At 46.2% G+C, this 19,528-nt stretch overlaps 2 protein-coding genes across 4 annotated transcripts in view; both read left to right on the top strand.

Annotated features, from left to right (window-relative positions):
• Positions 1-2,348, top strand: part of CCDC125 (coiled-coil domain containing 125) — a 48,468-nt gene extending 46,120 nt beyond the window's left edge. For both annotated transcript variants that reach the window (XM_074994220.1, XM_074994219.1), the window contains exons 11-12: positions 1,031-1,161; positions 1,307-2,348. In XM_074994220.1, the coding sequence (XP_074850321.1) occupies positions 1,031-1,161; positions 1,307-1,690 (515 nt within the window). In that variant the 3' untranslated portion in view covers positions 1,691-2,348. The remainder of the gene's footprint in view (positions 1-1,030; positions 1,162-1,306) is intronic.
• Positions 2,349-11,473: 9,125 nt separating this feature from the next.
• ZFYVE16 (zinc finger FYVE-type containing 16) overlaps positions 11,474-19,528 on the top strand; it is a 60,772-nt gene continuing 52,717 nt past the window's right edge. The window contains exons 1-2 of one of the 2 annotated variants that reach the window (XM_074995391.1): positions 11,529-11,566; positions 13,934-13,987. The gene's annotated coding sequence lies outside the window, so the exon portion shown is untranslated. Of the gene's footprint in view, positions 11,567-13,933; positions 13,988-19,528 lie in introns of both variants that reach the window. The other variant, XM_074995390.1, reaches the window with a different exon arrangement.

Here is a 19,528-nt window from a genome sequence, read left to right as displayed (position 1 = left end):
ATAGGCAATTTGAGAAATATTGCATGATATATAGATAAGTTTGAACTATTTTTTAGAAAACATTCTTATGATCAATAATACTTGTCACTAGCCATTTGCAGATCTGAAAGAGCTCTCTAAAGGAGAGAAGTAAGTATCATTATCTTAATTGTACACCTTTAGAAACCAAAATACAGAATATATTAAGGGCCTTGTTCACAAATCCACTTCCAGTCCCACATGTTATCCACTAACCTATTGTGCTTTGGTTTGTGAACTCTCCTGCCTTTTTTTCCTTTGTTTACAAAATAAGCTCCAGAATGTAACTTTATGACATGGGATAGATTTTAGAAATTTATATGAAACTACTGATTATTCTGGTATCTTTGTTCGCTAATTATATGTCCTGAGGCATCATCAGCAAACATAAAAAGAATTTGAAACTTCCACACTCTTTGTATAGTGGGATATTAGCATATATTTCTAGATATATATACTAGGATATATTTCTGGATCTTAACTCAGGATAGTTTCCCTTTTATTTTTATCTTGATTAAGATTTTTAATAAATATATTTATCAGTTTGACTTGCAATTTCTTACATTTCTTTCACAAAACCTTTAACTCAGCATCTATTGCCTGTTTTATAAAAACAAAAATGTAGGGACTTTTATCATGAGACTTAGCCTTCTGCATGTGTTTTTTTTTTTTTCCCATCAGTAGTTCTCAAAGAACTTCACAGGCTTTATACCAGAGCCAAAGGGTATTTCTGATGCAGCTCCAGAAGTTTCCATTTTGTTAACAAATGTTTTCAGTAAAAAGACTATTCTATCATTGCTGTAGGCCGGGCCAGCATTACATGCAAAACCATGTGCCATATTGTATCCAAGGAAAGTCAACTATAATTTAATTACTACCTTACAAGCCAGTAATTCCTTCCATATCTTACTTTGTAAATGTATATTTTCTCCCAAAGTCAACCTTTACTTTGCTTAAAGAATACTAATTTTCAAATTCTTGTTTTTTAAACTAAGTCTGTTCCTTTTTCCAGGACTTATGTTACAGGGGAACAAGAAAAATCTGGGACAAAAGTTGACAGGCATGCTTATTTCTGATACCGACTGTAGGAAAATGGAAGAATTGGATAATCCTCATGAAATCCTTAGGATGCTAATAGATTTGGTTAGTATCTTAAAAATCTAGAAAAAGGTATATTGAAAGTTTTCTTTGTTCTTTCTGTTTAAACAAATACTGTTGATTGCATCTGGTGTAGTTCTAAGGAGTACTTGTAAAGTAGTTCTGTTTTTCCTTTTTAATATGACTACAGCTGAATGATAAAGAAGAGGCTTTAGCTCATCAAAGAAAAGTTAGTTATATGCTGGCTCGAGCAATGGAGGAAAAAGAAGATTCATCAAAGCAGACTAAAGAAAACAGTCTTTCAGGAGTGAGCATTACTCTGAACAACCGTCAGTGTACAGCTTCAGAATCCCAAGAGTCAGCTGATCCTGCATATTCATGGTGCCAGAATCTTGGCTCTCAGGACAACACTTGCTCAATTCTCAACACAAAAATACATCAAAATTTCTCAAGAGCACTTAAAAAATCACATTCCTGGCCATCCAGAAATTGTGAAAAAAATGACATGCAAAGGATAGGTGACACTATAGATATGAATTGTGCATATCAAGAGCACTTGGAAGAAAAAAAATAACTTGTGATAGTGCCAAAACCCAAGGAAGCCTTATAGGACATGTCCTGAGGCAGCACTGAATTTAAACTCTAGTTCTCTAGTAAAATTCGAGGAAAATCTCTTTTATGAACTACTTTTCTAAGGAACATATTTCATTACTCAGATTAAAAATTTTAAGATATTTATTCTTAAAACGAATTATCTTGTTAGCATACTGTATGAGCCTTTTTAGGCTTTGTAAACTGTGGCTTATGCATATGCTTTCAACTGTTTAAAAAAAAAAGTCAGCTGAAAGTTTTTGAAAGGATTAGTCTGTCAATTAATCAAGGTGCCTCATTTTTTTCTGTGAGGTTGGTTTTGCCTTATGTTCTTTCCCTTCTTGTGTCTGATAACCAAAATAAAAATGTTAAAAAGCCATTTAATTCTCTTCCAAATATGCTATGTGCTTAATAAGATATAAGAAATATGTGGAAAACCAAGAGTCATTCTATTCTGAATCTGTAGTACATTAGTTCACATTGAAATTCATTGCTAAAATCCTCTATGTAACACATAGCAGCAAAGGCCATTCCAGATTGAAGTCCTAACAAATAGCCTCACGATTTCATTGCATCTGTTGACAAGATTGGGTTGCTGTGCACCACTGAAAATCAGGTGATAAAAACTTCTGTCACAAATTTATTAAATCAAAATGTTTACACCTGCCCATTACTCATTCTGTAGTGACTTAAGTTTGACATATTATGTTCATAATGTATTTTCCAGGTTTCTAAACATATCCCAAAAAGGTCACTTCCAGATGCACATTGTTTTTAAAGGTTAAAAAGAAAAATCACACACTCCATAATATCCTTTAATGAGAATGCACTAGCAATAATATGTCTTGATTAGGAGACTTTGTTTGCTCCCCCTTCCTCCTGCCTCCCCAGGGAATAGTGTTCAGCAGCACAGGTGACTTGAACTACCCCAGCTGGCTCACTGTCCATAACAACAAATGAAAATGTTTGTCAATTAATGGTCCCTTGAGATAAGCTGGGGACATTTATTTGTTTCAGTCTGGTTGTTGAAACAGTACTGCATCCATTTACACTTACTACACATTTGGAAAGTTATTGTCCTAATATAGCTTAAACAGGGCTTAAATTCAACCAGAGCTGTCTGAAGGAACTGGTAAATAGTTTCAAACCTCCTGGAGTTTTTAAAGGGTGGTAGGAGACAATGCTGGAGGGGAGGGGATTCTGAGAAATAGTCAATGAGAATTTATACACTGAGCCTATGTACCTTTTTGAAGAGACAGCTAGGTGCTGAATTACAATTCCGAAACAAAGAATGGCCTTAGCAGCATGTTGTGTGGCCGAGGAATCAGAATAAGTGGAGTTCTACCATTTATCTGGGGGAATAAAGAGGCAAAATTGTAAAATAAATAGACGAAGCACCTGTTTCTCAGTCTCTGAATGTGATTAGCTGCCATGAGGGATGACAAAGGACAGAAACCATTGCACGTTGTGGTTTCATAAGTCTCGCCCTGGATGGGATGAAGGGATAACTGCAAACCTATCTGCTGACAGTATGACAGGGCAATAGATAGAAAAATTGTAGCTTCCAGCAGGAGTAGCTCAGTTCACTTTTGTTCTCCAGCTTCACCAGTGAAGTAGGAGGAAAGCATCTCAAAAAGGTTTTAAATATCCTTTTTATTTCTGCATGGAAAGGTTGGGCTAGCAATCTTACTAGGTCTTGGGGAGTGGTGTTGCCTAGGCATGCTGTTTTAATTCATACGTCTGTGCTCTTTGCAGACTCCTTTTGTCTATTTCCTTCACTTTTGCACTTTCTTTGTCTTCTAAAACCATAAACTCTCTTTTGTCTGAAACTTTTTTTTAAATAGGGCATAAAATGGGTTAACCAAAACATTTTGCAAATTGCTGTCCATTTCATCAGATTGTTTCAGACCAAGTTAGAAAATACATAAGAATCAGAAATACCTCAGTGAACAGTTTTGACACTTTTGAAACAGCTTGGTTTTTCAGGCTCGGTTAAAAAAGGACACTTGGTGTTGGTGACACTGCCTTCTCTTAATTGCTAAGATTAGGCACTCATCTGACACTTGAGCAACTCAGGTACTTGAATGCAGTTTCCTCCTTTCTCAATGAACACCTGACCCACCATTTCATAGGCTAGTCTGTTGCTGGGTCTTAATTTCTCATCAATCTGTTAAACTTTGTACACATAAATACTCAGGTCAGGAGGTACTACAATCTGGCAGTGCCATCCCTCCCAGGTGAGTGCCCTACATAATGAGTGACAGCATCACTTCCTCTCTGGACTAATTACTTTAATTTGAGTGTACGTTGTAGCCCTGTGGTTAACGTTGGGAGATGCATGTTTGCATTTTTTGCCCTGAAATAGGAACTTTGAAGCCAGCTCCCTACCACTTCTAGTTCTGTGCCCTGGTGCTTGTTAAAGGACATTTTTTCTAATTTCTGAACCACACAATACTACTGTTTCAGTTGCATCCAAACCAAACCAAACTTCTGATTTTTTTTTAAACCTGCTAGAAAAAGATCAGTAATTTTACCAGCTCTAATAAGGACAGCGTCATTTACCTTTTTATACTGCTTCTAAAGCAATGGTCAAGGCCACCCTTTTGGTGGGTTCTGCCCTTGCAGGCCATCTGCTCTCTTCCCTCTTGGGTTTAGCAGTAACATCCTATCAAACCAGAGTACTTAGACAAATAATCTCCCTTTGGGGGGCTTGCTGTGTCGTTTCGCTTTCCTTATCAATTTTCTACAATTCCTAACTTCAGATTTATATTTATTACTATTGACTTCCCCTTCTCCCATTTGTTACGTATTATTTTTATAGCTTCTTTCCCTTCTATACCAGGTCAGTTTTTAAACCACTATGGCCTTCTTGAGTATGTGATTGTGGTTTCTTGAGGATTTAGGAAGATATTCTTAAGTGATTTCCAATTATCCTTCATATTTTTCAAATTAAATTCTTCCTCCTAGCTGACCTGGCTTGTTTTCAGATTTGAGAAACAGGCTGTTTCTAAAGTTACACACAGATAGAAAATACTATAGAAATCACAATATCATTGTTAGCAGTGCAAAAAATATCTGTGGCCTTGAAGCATTGTAAAGTTGATCTTGCAACAACTATTAAATGTGCAGCTCTTAGCTTCACAAGAGCATAGGCTATACCAGATGGCATGCTGTCTAAGTGCCTTCTGGTAAAAGGCTTTAAATTAAGAGAAAAATGTTCAGATGGTTGGACAAAATTCAGCCTAATAGTTGTAGAATATTCTTTTGGTAACATTTGGTTCTGAGAACGCTTTGGGGAGAGAAGTTGGTAGCATTCAGATGTAGTGTCTTGTAACTCAAGGTCACAATGTGCAGAACAAGGCTGTTATGAATGAAAGGTGCAACGGTGACTGGAATGCAGGTGAATGTGTGTCAGTAGTGCCTTTGGTCTCTGAACTACTATTGGCCAAATTACTAATTTTAAAAAAGCATCATAATTTATGCTGCTACTATCCATTGAAGTCAACCTTCCCCCCCACCCCTGCCAAGAAAAATAGGAGCAAGGCACTGAGGCCTACAGAGCTGCCGCATGCATCACAGAGTCCATGCATGGATCTGACAGCTACCCACGCCCAAAGGACCTGGATCAGCAGCTTCTGGCATTAGAGCTGGTCTACCTGAGTACCATGGTCAGCCACTTGGCCAATGTGGTTGCAGCTGCCCTCCGCCTCCTCTTGGGGGCAAGCCCCCCCCTCCGCGGCCGTGGAGCCCCCTGACCCAGGATCCCCCCCTGTACCACCTCCGTGTGTATCTGGAGCCACCCCAGCAGAATGGACTGGTGGGAGCAACTGGTGATGGAGGTCTGGGATGATAGCAGGTGGGTCCAGAACTTTAGAATGAGCAAACAGACCTTCCAGGAGCTCTGCTACTGGCTTGTCCCTGTCCTGAGACACATGGATCACCCTTCTCAAAAAGAAGATTGCCATTGCTGTCTGGAAGCTGGCCATCCTGGACAGTTACCATCTGGGGCACCAATTCAGGGTGGGCAAAGCCACCATCAGGGCTGTCCTCATGAAGTAAGGTGTGCTTGAGTCATGTACCTGCCTCGGGGAGCAGGTAGGGGACTCCCAGGCCAGGGGGACTTGTGGTGGCAGGAGAACTGGGGGCCAGGAAAGGGCAGCAGGGTTGAGGGGGCTAGGAGGGGGAAGGGCCCAGGCATACTCTATATCACCCTCATGAGAGTGCACACCTGCCCTCCCTCCATAGCAGGTCATCTGCATGATCAATGCAATGCTGCTGCATAGGGTCATTCGTGTGGGTGATCTGGACCAGGCACCCCCGTATTTGTGAAAAACCAATATTTGTGAGGGTTCTAAACATGGAACCCTTGTAACTGTTGAGACCCTGCTGTATATACAGCAGGGAACATGGGGCAGACTATGTACATGGGGGGCTGGGGGGGACCTTAACTTGGGGGTACAGGGGGGTCACTACTGTGGGGTGGGGTGGATGGCCATGAGCCCTGTCAGTCTCCGGATTCCCTCACACCCTAGGTCTGGGGTCCCTGGTGAGGCTGGGATGGGGCAGGCAGCACGGGGAGGTAGGGCCATGGGGGCGGGGTCTGATGGGGTTGGGCTTGGCAGGGGGCAGCGGGAATGGGGGCAGCTGGATGGGGGAACCAGGTGGACCGGGACCAGGCTCCTGCAGAACTACTGTCATGTCCAGCAGGTGGGACGTTAGATCCTCCAATGCCTCCCTCCAGCACCTCAGTGCACCACTCCGCCACCTCTGCCAGGTGGTGATGGCCCACTCCCATGCCCTCCTGCTGTGAGCCCCTTGTGCTGGAGGCGGTGGTGACTGGTCCCATTCCTCTGCCAGGCTATCTAGGATGATGTATTACCCTTACTTCTGTGCATCTTGTGGAGGTGGTCCAATTCTGCCCTTAATAGGTTGCAGGAGAAGGATAAGTCCTGTCCCTTCCCAGCCCCCTGATTTCTGGGAGATCAGATATCACAGATGGTCCATGACATGTTTTTCAGGGATGTGAAATTGGTAGAGTACTAGTTATCATTCTCCAAGCCCTCCAATGGCACAGCTGTACATATAGAAAGCGTAAGATGGACAGCACATCAGTCCTGCACTAGCACCCTGAGGGCCATGACCCCCACCCTCTGGGGTGTTACCTGCACAATTTTCTTTATCTCTTCCATACTCAGGGACACACCCACCTTTACCCAATCCATAGGGCTCAAGGCATGACCCTATGACTCCCACCCTTACCCAATTCCTAGAGCTCAGGGTATAATTCCCTGTGGGTATGCAGGATCTGTGCCACTGAAAAAGCCTTACACGGTAATATTCTTATTTTCTATTTATTTATGATTACCAAGAAAGCAGAATACATGCTAAGCACACAGTATCATGCTCACCAATCCTGATAAGGTAGGTAGAGTTCCCCTATTGGGACAGACAAAGTCACTCTCTGGATGCTGGCTGCTGCACCTCAGGGTCTGGGAGTGCTGGTCTTGGCAAGGTGAGTCCTCCTTCAGGTGTTCCTTCTTCCATCCTTGCTTCTTCCCTTCCTTTCCTGCTTGATGTTCTTTCCTGCTTTTCCTTTCTTGGACCCCAGTTTAAGTAGTGAAACAGGAGTCCTACTTAGCTACACCTTGACCAAGTATTTTAATATAATTTCACTAACAATCATACTGCAACACAATTACCTAACCAATCAGAATCCACCACTTTAACTGATCTACATCTTAACAAAATTAATTTTACAGCAGATGGGAGCAATTACAAACCAAACAGAGATTACACAGAAAACAGTAGAAAAGTGAAGACAGTCATCAGAGAATGGTGATTCTGCAACCTCCGCTACTGATAAGTCATTGCTTGCAGACAAAATGCTATTAATTTAGTTTTCTTTACCCAGCTTGAGACAGGTTTCTTTATCTGGTAACAGTGGGTGACATTAGGATGTGGTCTTCTTAACAGCCTGATGTGACACTACTGTATTGAAATGTAGATGGAATGTGAGTATGTGAGCTGTAGCTTCACAGTTAATGGCTGCTGCTCTCTATTCGGGCTGCAGAAGAGCTCTAGGCCTCTCAATATGGGTACAGAGGAACCATATCGGTTATGCTATCACAGGGGGCAGCAGCCCCTCACCCTCCCATCCAACAGCAGGGCATCCGTGAGGTATCGCAAGCACTGAAGAGTTCTCTGCCCATGTGGGGCAGCCCTAGCTGTGGTCTGGCCCTGCCCACTTCCTCCCTGCATATACGGCTCGCAACTCTGTCCACAGGGGCGGGTGCTAAGTGTTGCTGGTGGCTGTTACGGTGTGCTGGGAGCCACAGCCAGTTGGGATGTGTCCGACCCGGGTCCACTGGGCATGTGGGTGGCCTACTGGCAGCTGTGGTTTTCCCACCCTGCAAGCCAGGTGTGCACCACCCCAAGTACTTACTGGAGGGTTCCTTGCTGAGGTCTGGCTTCGCCTGGCTGGCTGTTGCATGGCTGGACGACCGTGATGGCAGGTCAATGACCAGGTCCCTGTCGCTGGAGTCCTCAGAGGGTGGTTCTGGCTTGGTGCCTGGCAGGATGGGGCTGCCATGAGGTCCTAGCTCCTCCTGGGCCTCAGGGCGTGGCTCATTGGCTGCAGTGTCCAGGACAGTGGGTGGTGACAAGGTGTCCCAGGGCTCCAGAGTTCCCAGTAGCAAGGGCAAGTTGCAGGACCTGCCCCAGAGTGGTCAGCTTCGTCCTGGGCCTGGGCATAACCTGCTGGAGCTCCTTCACCTTGCTCCTTACCCGGTCTGGGGTGGAGGCAGTGTGTCCCTGGGTAGCCAGTCCAGTGGCAAGGTGGGCAAATGTGGCCACATTACAAGGCTTGACGCCCATCTCCCGCAGGACCTCCTCCTCCTTCCACAGTCCTAGGAGGTCCCACAGCTCCAGCTCCGTCCAGGAGGGAGCCTGTTTTGTAGAAGGCTGGCTGGGCTCTGGCAAGCCCTGTGAGAGCTCTGGGAGCGGGGCCTGGGACTCTTGAGAAGTCTGGCTGTTGGCCATGGTCCTCTTTGAGGTCTGAGGGGGTGGCCGAGAGGTCGTGCTGCTTGTAGCTTACGCCTTTGCTGCCAGCACACTTAGCTTCCTGCCATGGGGTTTCTGGGTCTGTGCAGCTTTAAGGGCAGCCAGGCACAGGGAGCATAGAGCCACTGCCACTGGCCAGGGCATCTCCACACCCCAGCTGGCCAGCACCATGGCAGATTCCTCTTTTGAAAGGAGCGTCTACGCAGATTTTCTTTGGAAAGGATCTTTAGAAAGAGGGAACTCTTCCTGTTATGGAACTGGAGGAACGCTTTCGAAAACAGCACCGAGTTCTTTAGATTTAATTTCAAAAGAGCGCATTTTGTGTGTAGATGCTCCATGTGCTCTTTTGAAAGAGGGCCAGATTTTCCAAAAGTACTTGCTAGCGTAGACATGGCTCTACAGTATTTGACTACTTTATAAACATTAACTATTTGTCATAATCACATTCCTTTGAGGTGACGGGCTACGAGTATGCTAATTTTAGAAATGAGGAACTGAGGCACGGAGAGATTAAGAGCAAAAGTGTCTACTTATTTTGGATGCCAAATCTGAGTCATCTAGTTCCTGATTTCTTGTAGAACTGACATATGCAGACCACAAACACTACTGACTTCACTTGCAGCTGTAAAAGAGAGAAAGAGTCAGAGTTAGGAATTTTGGTTTCCAAAGAAGATTTGATACATACTGTCCTCTAGTATTCAGAGAATTTTTGCTTCTGTTCCTCCAGCCAACCCTTGTCCCAGTGTGTCCATCTCCCTTGTTTCCCTCCCTCTGAGCCTAACCTCCACCATACTCTGGTTAAAGCCACATTCTAGTCTCGTCATTGGCCAGTCTTCATTATCCCTGTCCTTATCCCAGTTTCCTTACCCAAGGATAGGGAATGTTGAAAAAAATAGTTACTTGATCATGTAATTAAAGGGGATGAGTTACATGGGCCCTTGGAGCCCTGGCACTAGGAATATTCCTGACCCCAGGCTGGGCTCCATGAAAACTTGTTACCTGTGTTCCCTGCCCTCAGTATCCACAGGCCCCACTGCTGCCCTAAGTGCTTTCTCAGCGTGTCCTCCAGCCCAGCCTGCTGCCCCTGGGGGTGACTTAAAACACCTAGTGGGGCAGTGCAGCAGCATTAGAACAGCTTCTGGCCACTGGCTTACCCCAGCTGCTGGCATGAGTGTACCTGTGGCTGGGTGGGAAGTGGGGGACAGGATCTCTGTGTGCTGCTCCAGCAGCTCCCCACCACTAGACACAATGTGGAGACCCTGCCTTGCTTCACCCCAGCTGCAGGGAGAACTCTCCCTCCACCCCACCACCCTGCACCCAAGCTCCCTCTTCCACCTCCAGCCCACAACCTCCCTCTCAGAGCCTGCACACCAGACCCTCACCTGCATCCAAGCTCCCAGAGATCCACTTCTCACCTCTCCAGCACCCCAGTTCCTTCCCAGAGCCCACACCAAGAGACATCCTGTCCATAGGATGGTTCAGGACAGCTGCCCTAGGCCCCATGCTTCAGGGAGTGCTGCAGCAGCTGCCTCAACTGTTCTAGGGACAGATCCTAGGGCAGCTTGGGGGATTAACAGGATGTAGGGAGGGTAGGATGAGGTGACCTCAGGGGTTGGCCCCAGAGTGACCTGGCAGCCTGCTTCACCCCACCCTACCCTGCCAATTTCTCCCAACTCACCTGCACCACAGCAGCAGGAAGCAGAGCTCGCCCGCTCCAGCATGCTCTGCTTCCCACTACCTTGGAGACGTGGCCTGAGAGAGGCCATTGCAGGCTGCTGGCACACTGACTGTGGGGACAGGGGCAACTCTTGCTGATGACCTGTGCCAGGGCCCTGGTAATCCCCTGGCTCCTGCTGCTCAGGGGAGGGGTCTTTGGTGAGGGGCACGGTGGGTGGTGTTTAGGGTAAGGGCTGGAACAGGGCAGGCATGGAGCATGTGGCGAGAGCGTGGGGCTTGCCTGGGTCCTGCACTTGGGGCACCGGGGGCGGGGATTTATCTTAGGCCCCATGCCACCCTAGCTACGGCCCTGCCCACACCCCTCCCCTCTCCTCTCCTCTCGGAGCCTTAGGCAGGTGTAAGGGGGCGAGAACGGGCCCTGGGCCCTACCAAACTTTTTGCCAACCTGCTGCCCCTCCCGAAAGCCTGTGTCATCAGTCGGTCCCCCAGGGGAACACGATCGGGGAGCACAGCGGCAAGTGCTTTGACGTTGCAGGCTGCGGTGCAGAGCTGCCACCGAGCGCGTTCGCCGCTGAGAGGCGAGACAGGAACCGAGGGCCGCTCCTACCCTGGCTTCCGCAGAGACGTTTGGGCAGCAGATAGTGTAAGAGCGGAGCCCGCTGCTGTGCGAAGCCGCGGAACTCAGCAGCGCCGTACGCGCGTCTCACGGAGCAGCTCAATGGTACTTTAACTAAACGGGCGTGGAGCGGGGCGGGGCCGGGGGCAGGGCCGGGGCCAGGGCCCGCCCGGAGTCAGCTACCGGCCGGCAAGGGAAGGATTTGCTATGGGGGCAAAGACGTTCCGCTCCCGGCTCTGCAGCGCCTCCCGCGCTCGAGGGGTGGCTCTGCAAGCGGCTCTTGAGGAACTCACCCTCAGGGGCTAGACCCCCGCCCCCGCCCGCACAAGCGGTGGGGGAGAATTCTGCGCAGCCGCAGAATAGAAGTTCCAAGGAATGGCCCCAATCTCCGCCAGGCCAAGGGGAGTCGCGCTCCGCGCATGCGTCGGGAAATCCCGAGCTAGTCCCGTGAAAACGCAGACAAGCGGCAGCGGGTGTCGCTCTCGGCGGGGCCGGGGCGCCTAGGCGGTGAGCCGGCGGGGGGCACTGGAGGAGCGGGGTGGGGCTCAGCTCAGGCTGCTAGTGGGATCCGGCCCTTTGCCCTGAGGAGCGGCGAGGAAGCGCCTCGCGGGGTCGCGCCGCGTTTGTGGGGCCCGGCAGCCCCTCCCCCTGCCCGTCCCCCGTGGGGAGACGGGAGCCCCCCTCCTTCCTCCCGCGCTGAGGCGCCGGGGGGCGCGAGCGGGCTGAGGGTGTGGGGCGAGGCTGTAAGCTCCGAGTGTTGGACTTCCCGAAAAGGGCCTGGAAAGTTGTCCCAGTGCCGGCGGGGGGCCGTCCCGGGGGTCCCTCTGGCGGGGGCGGGAGAGCCGCCTCCATCCCCAGCTATCCCAGGCCCAGCCGCCTTCCCCCTCCGTGAAGGCTCTTGGACCCTCCCAGGGCACTGAGACCTCGGCTGCTGTGGGGTCGCAGTATCCTGCTTCCTTCCCTTTCTTCTTACTGGACTCTCTGAGTCTCAGCTGGCGCCTCTGCCTTGCTGGGCTTAGAAACTAACTTTTTGTTCAGCGGGGCGGGGGTGTAAAAGGAGTAATCTCTAAATCGATTTAACTCCTGTGGGGCTGTTCACATTTTGAACTGAACAGCTCGTGCAGAACATGAGTGTTGTCTTCTCCTCTGTGCCCCAGCATCTTGTTTTAGTTAAGGAGCAAAGATTCATGAGTAGTCAAGCAAATCATTATTTGCATAGCTTGCTAGATGTGCAAGGTATTTATAGATTAGATGTTTTAGACACGTACGAAGCAACTTTCTGCCATAAACAATTAATCGTCTTAATTCAGGCAGATATGATGCAAATCACTATGTCCTTTGAAAATCTGTGAGTGGGGCTGGAGTAAACATGTTCACAAACCCAACACACTCTTAAATATTGGGAACAGTGTAGGTCAAAATTCACTAGTATAAACTTATTGTGGAGCATAGCTGTGTAGTTTGTCACCTTGGATTTAATCAATCTACACACCACAGGCTGTGTGTAATGGTGATTATTCTCTTGAAGTGAGGGTGTTGAATTGTGCTCAAAATAGACTAGTGAGTACAACTGACCAATAATTAAATCATGTAATTAACTGTGTGTATCTGTGCATATATATATATGTATGTATGTGTATATAAAAGGTGCTTAGCTTGTGGAGCATGAGTGGCACAAGTACTTTTTTAAGTCTCTAAAAATTACATTATCTTAAAATACACTTTAATTTCTGAAACTGCAAATTTAACACCCAGCTGACTCTTAAGGGTACTATGTTAGAATGAGCTGGGCAAGAATTTGGTAAGCAGTCAAGGGCATCACTTTTCTATAATGTTTATGGAGGTAGTGTGGGGTCTGCAGCAGTGGTTTGGTGCAGAAGTGAGCTTGGGGTCTGGGGGGGAGTTTGAGAGAAGGAGAGGGTTGTAACTTGGGACAGAGGATCAGGATGCAGGATTTAGGAGGAGATTTGCATGAAGGAGTGGTTCCTGACCTAGGAGAAGAGTGTAAGAGGGGATGTAGGGTTTGGGTTGTGAGCTGGGACATGAGTGCAGGAAGGGGTGCAGAGGGTTTGGGTGTGGGGGGCGGGATTGTGACCTAACATAGGAAGCCGGGGTTCCGGAGGAGGTGGAGAGTCAGAGTGTCTAGCCAGGAGTCACTTTACCCTAGGCAATTCCCGGCTGGCAGCCCAGTGAGACCCTTGGGCAAGGTCTCTGGCTGCCACAACTCTACATACTACTCAGGGCAACCGGTTGCTGGCTCCATATGCTTGCAAGCATGGCCTGGGCAGCTTTCATTGGCTTGTTTCTGCCTGAGGTTCCCACTGGCTTGTGGGGTACTGTGGGGATCATGGTGGGCCAGACTTGCTTTAGAAGAAGGCATATTGCAGTTAAAAGTTCCCAACAGGCTTAAAGTTGCCTAATTATTAGTTTTGAATATTGGATCATTTAGAAGTTTTCTAATAGAACATTATTACATGTGGTAGTCAGTAGTCATAGACTCTTTCATACCAGGCATGTTAACCATAAATAAATTTTAGTTTTTTTCCATAAGTGCAGTATAGTGAAAGCAAATACCATGTAAGTTTACAGTGTACAGTACTATTGTTGGTACTTTGCATGCAGTTTTGTTTGCTTCTTAATATCCAGTCTTGTTTTTCTGCAATGTTATGCATTGCTGGGTATACCTCCCTCTTATCCAGAATATTTGAATATCCGTCAACCTCCTGGTTCCAGGGCTGCCAGATATGAAAGAGTTTACTGTATTTTGTTACAAAAGACAGGAATCTTCTAGAGTAGAAGAACAATTAGCTATTGCATTGTTTCATCTTTCAGAATTGTTGAAATAATGGTGTCTCTGTGACTTGTTTTTCAAAGGCTGAGTAATGGAAGCTGCTGCAGATAGGAATACTGGAGCAAGAGATGCAATCAGTAAGAGACTTAATTGTTCTGTCAGGCAAATGCATTCTTCAATTATTGAACTGGCATTGATGGCACAGCTGCTCTGCTGGAGTAGTGGAACAATGATATTTAAAAGAAGAGATTTGTCTTGGATGGTTGACTTCTTTACACTGCATTGCCCACCTTGTACCATTTTCTGTTCTGTATATTCAAAAGACTTCCATAAATTATGTGGGGAGGAGGACATATGAAAGTGGCCTGACTACAGCTCTGTTGCTGTAGTGTAGACAATCACTGTAATAACTCCCCCCATCCTTGAAAGGTAGCTAGGTAGATGGAAATTCTTCTATTAGTTTTGTATACACTGGAACTTAGGTCCGCTTATCTGCATCATTCAGTGACAGCTAGACTACCTTAAGTTTTAGGTGTAGATCAGGCCTCAGGCATCATACTCCTGGGGTCATTGCTCTTACCATATAGTAAGTGCAAAGAGGTCAAATGTCATATAATGTTATAGTTCCTGAGACAAAATAATCTGTGTTTCCAGATCTCAAAAAGTGGGTCTGTCTTGCAAAAGCTCATCACCTAATAAATTAGTTTGATAGTCTTAAAAGTGCTACATGACTGCTTTTTTGATTAGCTACTATTATACACTAAAATATTATTTTTGTGTCCAAGTGGACAGATATTTTGTGACTTTGACCAAATTTTCATTTCACTTTGGTCAATTTTACAACTGCAGGGTTTTAAAATATGTTAATTTCACAATTTCGGCTCTTTACTTCTGAAATTTCATGATGTAGTGACAGTGAGAGGAAAACTAATGCTGTCGTGGGGGCCCTCAGGATTGCCCCACTCACTTCAGTCTGCCTTCAAGAGCCCAGGTGTGAAGCCAGCAGCTATGGAATTTCCTGCAGCTGGAACAGGCTCCCAGAGGCAGAGGTGGTAGGTTAATGCATTGGCTTATGGGGCCCATGCACTGGGATCCCAGGCAATTGAAAAAAATGATTGCACCAGCCTTGACAGAAGCCACAAGGTGGAAGCCCTGAGCTCCAGAAGGAGCTGGAAGGGAGGAAGGGGCAGAAGCCTTGAGCCTGGGTGGACTGGAGCCAGGGCAGCAACCCTGAGGAGATGCAGGGGTAGAGTGGAATTGGACAGTGGTCCGGAGCCTAAGCAGAAGCTGGAGGGTCTGGAGCTGCAAGGGGTGGCAGCTGCCAGTTCAGGTCCCTGCGATGAGATAAAAACCAGGGGAAAGGGGGTGGGAAGGAAGGAGCAACAGCCTGGGCAGGAGCCATATGGGAGAGGCAGCAGGAATATGAGAGCCCTGTCAGGAGCCATGGGAGGAGGGTTAACAGCAGCCTGGTAGGACCCATGGGAAAGAGAGGGTGGAGACCCCAGAGCTTGGGCTTCTTGAGCCTCAGCAGGAACTGTGGGGGCTGTAGTAGCACACAAATGATGATGTGTTACCCTCACGTCTGTGCGTCTTGTGGAGGGGTCCAATTCTGCTCCTAATAGGTTGCAGGGGAAGGATAAATCCAGTTCCTTCCTAGCCCTCTGATTTCTGGAAGATGAGATATCACAGAGGGTCCATGACATGTTTTTCAGGGCTGTGAAACTGGTAGGGCACTAGTAATCATATACTTTGTTTTTAAATGAATGCAGCCCTGCGTACGGCGCATGAGTTCTTTTCCTGTCATCTTGAACTGGGTAAAATGGCTTCTAATATTTCTTTTTTTGTTAGTGGAATGCGAAGGGCTGTTGCAGGAGTTGTTTAAGGCATGGCTTTGTTATGTGATGTGACTAATCAGATTCTCACTGCCAGTATTGTTTCCTGTTCACTTAAGCTTTTTCTTTAATACTCTTCTTCGGTTTTCACTATGGGGGGGCGGGGGGAGAGGTACTTGACCAGTGTATTAGTATATTTTAATCTAGTATTCAAGGTGATAGTTTCTTCAAGGGCCAGCCTTGAAGATATAAGCTAGGATGTGTATACTGACTTTCTGGTTTAACTATATAGGTGTATTACTAGTCCATGTAATTACACTATATATCACATGTATGAGCTGATTTTTGCAATTACATTTTTGTATGATGATGTTCTATATAGATCTCAGTAAGCTAGTAAATTGAGGGCTAGTCCTCAAATATTGGGATAAGTTAAAACAGAGTGTGTGAGTTTAAGGTTATATGGTGGATTTGCTCCCAAATAGACCAAATGTTTATATAGAAAAGTGAACTGCACTTTTAGTACTCTTTTCTGTAATACATTAGCAAACCCTTATCCCTCAGATGTACCATTTGAGTGCTGTTGCATCAGTTTAGATGGAATAAATAGGCCCAAACAATGAGAGATGATAGCATAAATCACTGGCCAACATTAAGTTTTAAACAGTGTTCAGGGTAGTGTAAGGAGTAACCTCAGCCACCTTAGTACTGTGGTGCAAAGACCATTAAAATCTTTGTAACAATTGATTAAAGACAGGAAAGAATGAAGAGCAGTTGAAGGATTTGAAATGGGAGGTAAGAAAGCTTGCTTTTAACGCATCCCACCTTGCTTTTCCTTTTAACTGAAGAGAATCCTTATTTTGATTCTTGTAGATAGTAGCATATACGGTACTATCTTTCTCATTGAGAAAAAGAAATGAGTTGAAATAACTAGAGGTGTTGCTGCTGCTAGTCCAATTCCATTTCCTTTGAGGCAAAACACAACAAAAACGCATACAAGGGGAGAGGAAAGATCAGCAAAATTAGAAAATACAGTTTCTTGTATCTGGTGTTGACTCTCACTTGCAACACCACTTCCGGAGAAGAAAAACAAAGACCTGGCAAAGAGTGCAGTGCTAGTCTGTGTTTAGGACAGTACTTTTAGTTGCCTAATTCTGTTGGCATCAATATTGTAAAATATAGTCTTGGCCAGGTAATAGACACTTAGTAAACAGAAGGAAAAAGGAGAGGGTTAGGAAAGAGAAGTAGTAAGCTGGGAAGGAGGAGAAGGTGCAAAGGGATAGTTGGTTTGACAGTGTTAGACATCCCAGATAGTCCTATTGGGATTCAGCCAGAGCTGGTAGAAGTTGTAATGTCATCTGGATCCCTCTCTTTGGCCTGATCTGTTAGATACCTCTCAAATGTACGATAACAAAGACCCCCGAGATGCTGAGGATGGCAGCCTGATAGTGAAGCCCAACTATAGTAGTCATTTTTTCTCTCCAGAGCCTTTTATAGGGTGACCATATTTCCCTATGCCACAAATGGGGCACATGGTAAAATTGCTCAGATTTTAGCAAGTTCAATGGCAATCAGTCAGACCTATGCAACATAAGCATTCAAAAGAACGTTAAGTTTACTGAGCAGCCATTAAAAAGACATACTGCATTATTAAAAATATTTTCAATAATTATTGAAAATATATATTTACAATTAAGTGATTACTGCTCTTCAGAAGTGCCTGCCTTCTCGTCTTGCTCTCACAGGGTAGTGTGATGCTTCTTGTAGACTGTATTTCTCACATGAAGCAATGTTTTTAGCAACTTCTCATAAAACACAGCACAGTCTAGGTCAAAATTCACAACAGTGAACCCTCAAGATATGTGCAGTCAAGTTGTGTGTGTGACTTTGGTTAACGCGACTGCTGCCCCTGACTGGAGCAGGAAACCTCTCTTGTCAGGCTTGCAGCTGAGAGTCAGGCTGATGGCCCTGACAGGAGTAGTTTCCTGGTACCCAGAGTGGCGGGGATCTGGGAACCAGGTAACAACCTGACTCCCGGCTCCCCCTCTGCTTGCAGAGCCGGGAAACTGAGCAGGACAGAAGCCCTGATTAGTTTCCTGGCTTCAAGGTGTGGAGGTGAGCTGGGAGCCAGGCTGCCCCTGGTTCTTAGCTCCCCTCCATTGGCTGGAGCCAGGAAACTGACCAAGGCTGCTGCCCTGGTCAGTTTCCCCTCTGCTTGCACAGAGGGGAGCCAGCTGCTGCCTGGTTCCCAGCTCCCCCCTGCTTGCAGTTGGTCAGTTTCCTGGGTCCTTCAAGTGGCAGGGAGAGGGGAACCAGGTTGCCCCCTGGTTCCCTCCTTGCCACTCTGGGAGCCGGGAAACTGACCAGCTCTGCTGTGCTGTTCAGTTTCCCTGCTCCTGCAAGCCCAGGGGAGCTGGGACCCAGGGTGCAGCCTGGGTCCCATCTCCCCTCAACTTGCATGAAAATTTGCGTTACACAGGGTTTGCACAAATGCAACCCCTGCGTAACTTGAGGGTTTACTGTAGTACAGATAAAATAACATTCATGATAGAAACACTGAGATGTGATTTTTCAGGTGACCAATTGCATTCATTACTGAAAAGACATGTTCAACATGGTGTGCGGTGCCTGGCAAACACCCAAGGAACTCAACTGCCTTTGCCAGATTGGAGTATTCTACTGACTTAGTGTCAATCTCTTTTTCCACCTTTCAGAAAGGAGTGTTTACAGAGCGTTACAATCAGACATGTGAGGGTCTTGCTGATGTTGCATTTGCCCACTCATCAAAAAGACATTTCATATCTGTCAAATGTAGGGTGGTAATGCTTGTATGGCAAATGGCAAGACTGCTTTGTATATCATCCCACACTGGCATGCTTCTCAACAGGGCCTACTCAAGCTTTTCTGTGCTCTCAGCAGCAGGTTTCCAGTGCTCCAACTACATCAGAGATGCTGCCTTAAAAGTCTCAACTGCATTGTAAAGTTCTAGTTTGTTAATATCCCCACCCTCAACTGAAGACTGCAGCAGGATCTTTGTGTGTCATGTGACAGCTCTTTCTCTGAGGCTAGGTATATGCTAGTTGTGGAAGATTGAGTGCTTAGGTTGGTTCTTCCAGGGTGTCGTTTCACATGTGTGAAATGGTGTGTTCTGGGATTAATGTTGAACCTGGAACTCTTTGCGAGCTGCAAGGATTAAGGAATGTCGGTAGGTGGAGCCCTCCCATCAACATTTGGTAGTGAGGACAGGGACCAGTGTCGATGTCTGCAAAAGCGATTTTAGGTACACGGTTGGCATACCTAAAATTACATAGCAGCCGTTGACATTCCTGGTAAGTGTAGACATAGCCTGAACTTCTTTGCTGAATTATTTTGAAGGGCCAAATATGCAGTGCAACTTCTGTCACCAGTCATTTTTCTCAGTTGCCTCCGCTGTCTTCCAAAAGATGCCTATTTGTTTAGTAGCAAAAACAAGTTACAGTTTTGTGCAAGACTTTGTTGAACAGTGTCGGGCGTTTGTCTTGAGAGAGAAAATATGCCTTCAGCCCATCAATATCAGCAAAATTCTTTCGATCGCTGGTCCAGGAGAAAATATGCATGTGTTATGTTTCAGCAATTTTGAATATTCAAAGTTGAGAGATCAGTGGAAGTCTTTCAGTTCTTGGACACAAACTGTTTACACAGGAGTATTTATCAAGTTTCACGGCAAAGGACTCCAAATCAATTAGAAGACAGTCAGCTGCTGTTGGCAGACAACTATGAACAATGTGACCTCTGTAGCCAATACCAGACATCTATTTCCCTAGTCTCAGAGACAGAGCTGTATTAGTCTGTATCTTCACAAAACAA

Source organism: Carettochelys insculpta, chromosome 5 (genome assembly GCF_033958435.1).
Source record: "Carettochelys insculpta isolate YL-2023 chromosome 5, ASM3395843v1, whole genome shotgun sequence".
NCBI classification, from domain to species: Eukaryota; Metazoa; Chordata; order Testudines; family Carettochelyidae; genus Carettochelys; species Carettochelys insculpta.
Note: the sequence above shows the minus strand (reverse complement) of the source record. Positions and strands in the feature narration are given on the sequence as shown.